The 4,127-nt window shown below is 39.0% G+C and overlaps 2 protein-coding genes across 2 annotated transcripts in view; both read left to right on the plus strand.

The window, feature by feature from the left end:
* The window catches only part of LOC106871644 (calcium and integrin-binding protein 1), a 443,076-nt gene that overhangs the window by 72,255 nt on the left and 366,694 nt on the right, over positions 1-4,127 (plus strand). The gene's annotated exons all lie outside the window — the stretch shown is intronic.
* Positions 937-4,127, plus strand: part of LOC106871650 (transmembrane protein 256 homolog) — a 15,162-nt gene continuing 11,971 nt past the window's right edge. The window contains exon 1 of the mRNA XM_014918234.2: positions 937-1,229. Coding sequence (XP_014773720.1) covers positions 1,055-1,229 — 175 coding nt within the window. The 5' untranslated portion in view covers positions 937-1,054. The remainder of the gene's footprint in view (positions 1,230-4,127) is intronic.

Raw genomic sequence — 4,127 nt, forward strand, 5'->3', positions numbered from 1 at the left:
ATATAATATATAGATATATATATATATGGCTGTGTGGTAAGTAGCTTGCTTACCAACCACATGGTGCGGGGTTCAGTCCCTCTGCATGACACCCTGGCTGAGTGTCTTCTACTATAGCCTCAGGGCGACCAAATCCTTGAGTGGATTTGGTAGATGGAAACTGAAAGAAGCCCGTCGTATATATAAGTATATATTTATGTGTGTCTTTGTGTCTGTTTTTGCCTCCCCACTCCACTGTCGCTTAACGATCGGTGAGTTTATGTCCCCATAACTTAGCGGTTTGGCAAAAAAAAGACCGATATAATAAGTACCAAGCTTACAAAGAATAAGTCCTGGTGTCAATTTGTTCGACTAAAAGGCAGTGCTCCAGTATGGCCACAGTCAAAGGACTGAAACAAATATAAGAATAAAAAATTTGTTAAGCGCGGATGTTCGTGGTATGAACAGAATTGGTATTGACTTAGAGCTAGATAACAACAAATTCCAGTTCACCGGGAAATTGTCTTTCCTCTGTGGATATTCAACAGTTTCTCTGGATATAAGAATTATTTTTAAAAATTTTATTTTGAAATAATTCTGAGTCAAGAGTGTGCGATCCGGTCTGTATACTCACTTGTAGCCATTTCCCTTAATTCGTGCACCTGTTCCTTGTCTTGTTTCAATGACTTTTCAGCTGGTGATGTATGTGTATAAAAATAAACCTACATCTTAGTAAGTAAAATACAGAACAGTCAACAGCATGACAAAGACATAAAGATACGAAATAAATCATATTGAAAAAATCGTCAAAAATACGATGAAATATTTAATTATATCACATTTTGTCTCGCCGTTCGATTTCAGTAATAAAATTTTACGAATATTTATCGCAGAAAACAGATGGCTAACGTAATTAATGCTGCAGAACAGGAAGTTAGTGTTATGGGAAGGCGGTGTTTACTAAATAAAGCACTTTCATTTGTTTATTGCGTTGTGTAGGACAAGGTCGCGCGTTAGACGTGTTCATGCTAAAATTACTTTAGCGATTTGCGGCAGTTCTACAGATCTTGTCATCATGGATATGATTTACGGAATTAGTAATGCAGTCGTTTCGCTGCTTCCCAAACAGAGTGTTGTTGCTGAACAAGTGAAAGAAGTAATGTTATCAAATGCTCCTGGAACTAATTTTGTTCGGTTGGCCGGCATCTCTGGTGCTTTAGCTGTTGGGATGGCGGCTATCGGGGCACATGGTAAGTAGTTATCCTCGTAGTAAACACTTATTTAGTATTTCTAGTGGATATAAATGTTTGTCGTCTATAATCTTCGAATGACTACTAATATCACAAGTTGCTGAAACGACGTTAATTTTCACCATTCAGCGGTCGGATCGGAATGTGTCTCACCTTGTATTGTTCCATCAGTATGGTGCTATATCTCACACAGTTGTAATTTTGGTAGTAGTTTTTTTTAGCTTATATATATATATACATAGTAATAAGCCTTTCACTTTTTTCTATTTAAAGGGTTTTTAATTCGATATTTACATGCTATTATTTATAACTTTGTGTTTCGAGATCCACTGTCCCCCCACCCACCGTCAAAAAAAAAAAAGAAAACACAAAAAGAAAACTATATAAAATCTGTTTTCCTTGCTGGCATTATTTCGATAGCCCATTTCGCTGATCATCTCAAACCCGATCTACTTTAACTCAAGTACACAATGTATTATATCCACTGTTGATAACGTCCATGTCGTACATAGTTAAATTACATGCAGCATTTATCATCCATCTGTATCATAAATCCGTTACAGTGCTGTTGTCTCTGCGTATGTTAGCTATTTTGATAATCCGAGTCACACAGCTGGCATACTTTTAATTTGCTTTTTGATATTTTTGAAGTAACATCTTTCTTTTAATGGTTTCAGTCATTGAACTGGCCCTGGTAGGGCTTCACCTTTGAGGGTTTTAATCAATTGTATCAATCTGGTAATTATTTTAGCTTCCTTGACAGAGTTGGCCAAGCGCAAAAGTACATAACTGGGATGAAACCACAAGGTATTTTTGGCTCAAAACATCAATTTTGCCATCTCTCACCAACACACACTCACATGTATATACGTGTGTGTGTATGTATCATCATCATTATCATCATCGTTTAACGTCCGCTTTCGATGCTAGCATGGGTTGGACGATTTGACTGAGGACTGGCAAGCCAGAAGGCTGCACCAGGCTCCAATCTGATCTGGCAGAGTTTCTACAGCTGGATGCCCTTCCTAACGCCAACCACTCCGAGAGTGTAGTGGGTGCTTTTACGTGCCACCGGCACGAGGGCCAGTCACACAGTACTGGCAACGGCCACGCTCAAAAAGGTGTTTTTTACGTGCCACCTGCACAGGAGCCAGTCCAGTGGCACTGGCAACGACCACGCTCGAATGATTTTCTAACATGCTTCCAGCACAAGTGCTACACACACATATATACATACATGTATGTTTGTATATATATCTATATACACATGGTCTGATCAATGAGTATCTGGACTGTTGCCATAGTAATGAAGCTAAAGTATGCATAGTGAAGCTGTTTGGCACAGATTGACCTTGAACTCTACTGTGTATGCACACTAAGTTTTAATGTTCTAGCTCACTTCCACTGTTTACAGCAGTGCTTGGAAGGATGGTGTGTAGCATATGATCATCACATTGATCATGACAGAGAAAGCTGAGCAGAGAATCTGCATTAAATTTTGCCAAAAGCTTGGCGGTACCTGCTCAGAGGCCTACACAAAGTTTTCATTGTTCTCGACACAATCAAGGAGATCTTGTGCAAGTAAAACCTGAGTGTCTTTTAGGGCAGCTGAAAGCAGTTTTGGCACAAACTTGGCAGACACACGTCTCATACCCAAATCGTCAGTGATAACTGAACCGTAACTAATCTGTACATCCTCTGATAACTCATGGATGGTGATTTGAAGATTTTCCCTCACAGCTGCAGGCACATCTGGGATGTATTTCTCAGTTCTGCTGGTTACGGGTCTCTCAGAACATTCGTCAATATTGATATTTTCTTGGCCATCTTGGAAACGTCTGAACCACTCATACACAATTGTGCAGCTCATACACTCCTCTCCATACCCTCTCTACAACTTTGCATCAGCATCTGAGTAGGTATTGCCAGGACAGCTTTCTCTATCATGGTCAATACAATGATCACACACTACACACCTTCCATCCAATCACTGCTGTAAACAGCAGAAGTGAGCTGGAATGTTAAAATTCAGTGCACAAGCACAACAGAGTTCAAGGTCAATGTTTGCATAGTAGCTTCACTCTGCATGCTTTAGCTTTGTCACTATGGCAACAGTCTGGATACTTATTGATCAGATCTCATATATATATATATATATATTCCACAATGTAACCTCGTGGATATCGTTGGCGATTTTTTTCTTCCTCCGTCTTCCCTTCTTTGGACTCTCCTATGTTTCTGACGAAGAGCTCCACGCGAAACGTCAAATTCTCTTTCTTTCCTTTCCCAAGCGTCCAATAACACAATCTGTATCATGTCCTCGCGTTGTTGTTTTTTGTTGTTTTTTTGTCATTTTTCTTTTTTGAACTTATATATGTAGAAATATATATTGGTATGTTGGTGCAAACAGGAAAAATAGGACTCAAGATATGAGTACCTGTATATTTTTATTAATATTTAGCAATATGCATGTACATACATATGTATATATATATATTTATATATGTTATTCTTTTTGTTTTATTCTGGAATAAATCTGAGTGAGTGGTTAGAGCATTGGGCTCACAGTCATGGGGTACTGATTCCTAGACTGAGCTGTGTGTTGTGTTCTTGAACAAGACACTTTATTTCATGTTGCTCCAGTTCACTCAGCTGTAGAAATGAGTTGTGATGTCACTGGTGCCAAGCTGTATTGGTTTTTGCCTTTCCCTTGGATAACATCGGTGGTTGTGGAGAGGGGAGGTTGGTATGCATGGGCAACTGCTGGTCTTCCATACAACCTTGCCTGGGCTTGTGCCTTGAGGGGAACTTTCTTGGTACAATCCCATGGTCATTCATGATGGAAAGGGGTCTTTACCCTTCTACATTATATATATATATATATATATATATATATAT

Source organism: Octopus bimaculoides, chromosome 19, assembly GCF_001194135.2.
Source record: "Octopus bimaculoides isolate UCB-OBI-ISO-001 chromosome 19, ASM119413v2, whole genome shotgun sequence".
In the NCBI taxonomy this organism is placed as follows: Eukaryota; Metazoa; Mollusca; class Cephalopoda; order Octopoda; family Octopodidae; genus Octopus; species Octopus bimaculoides.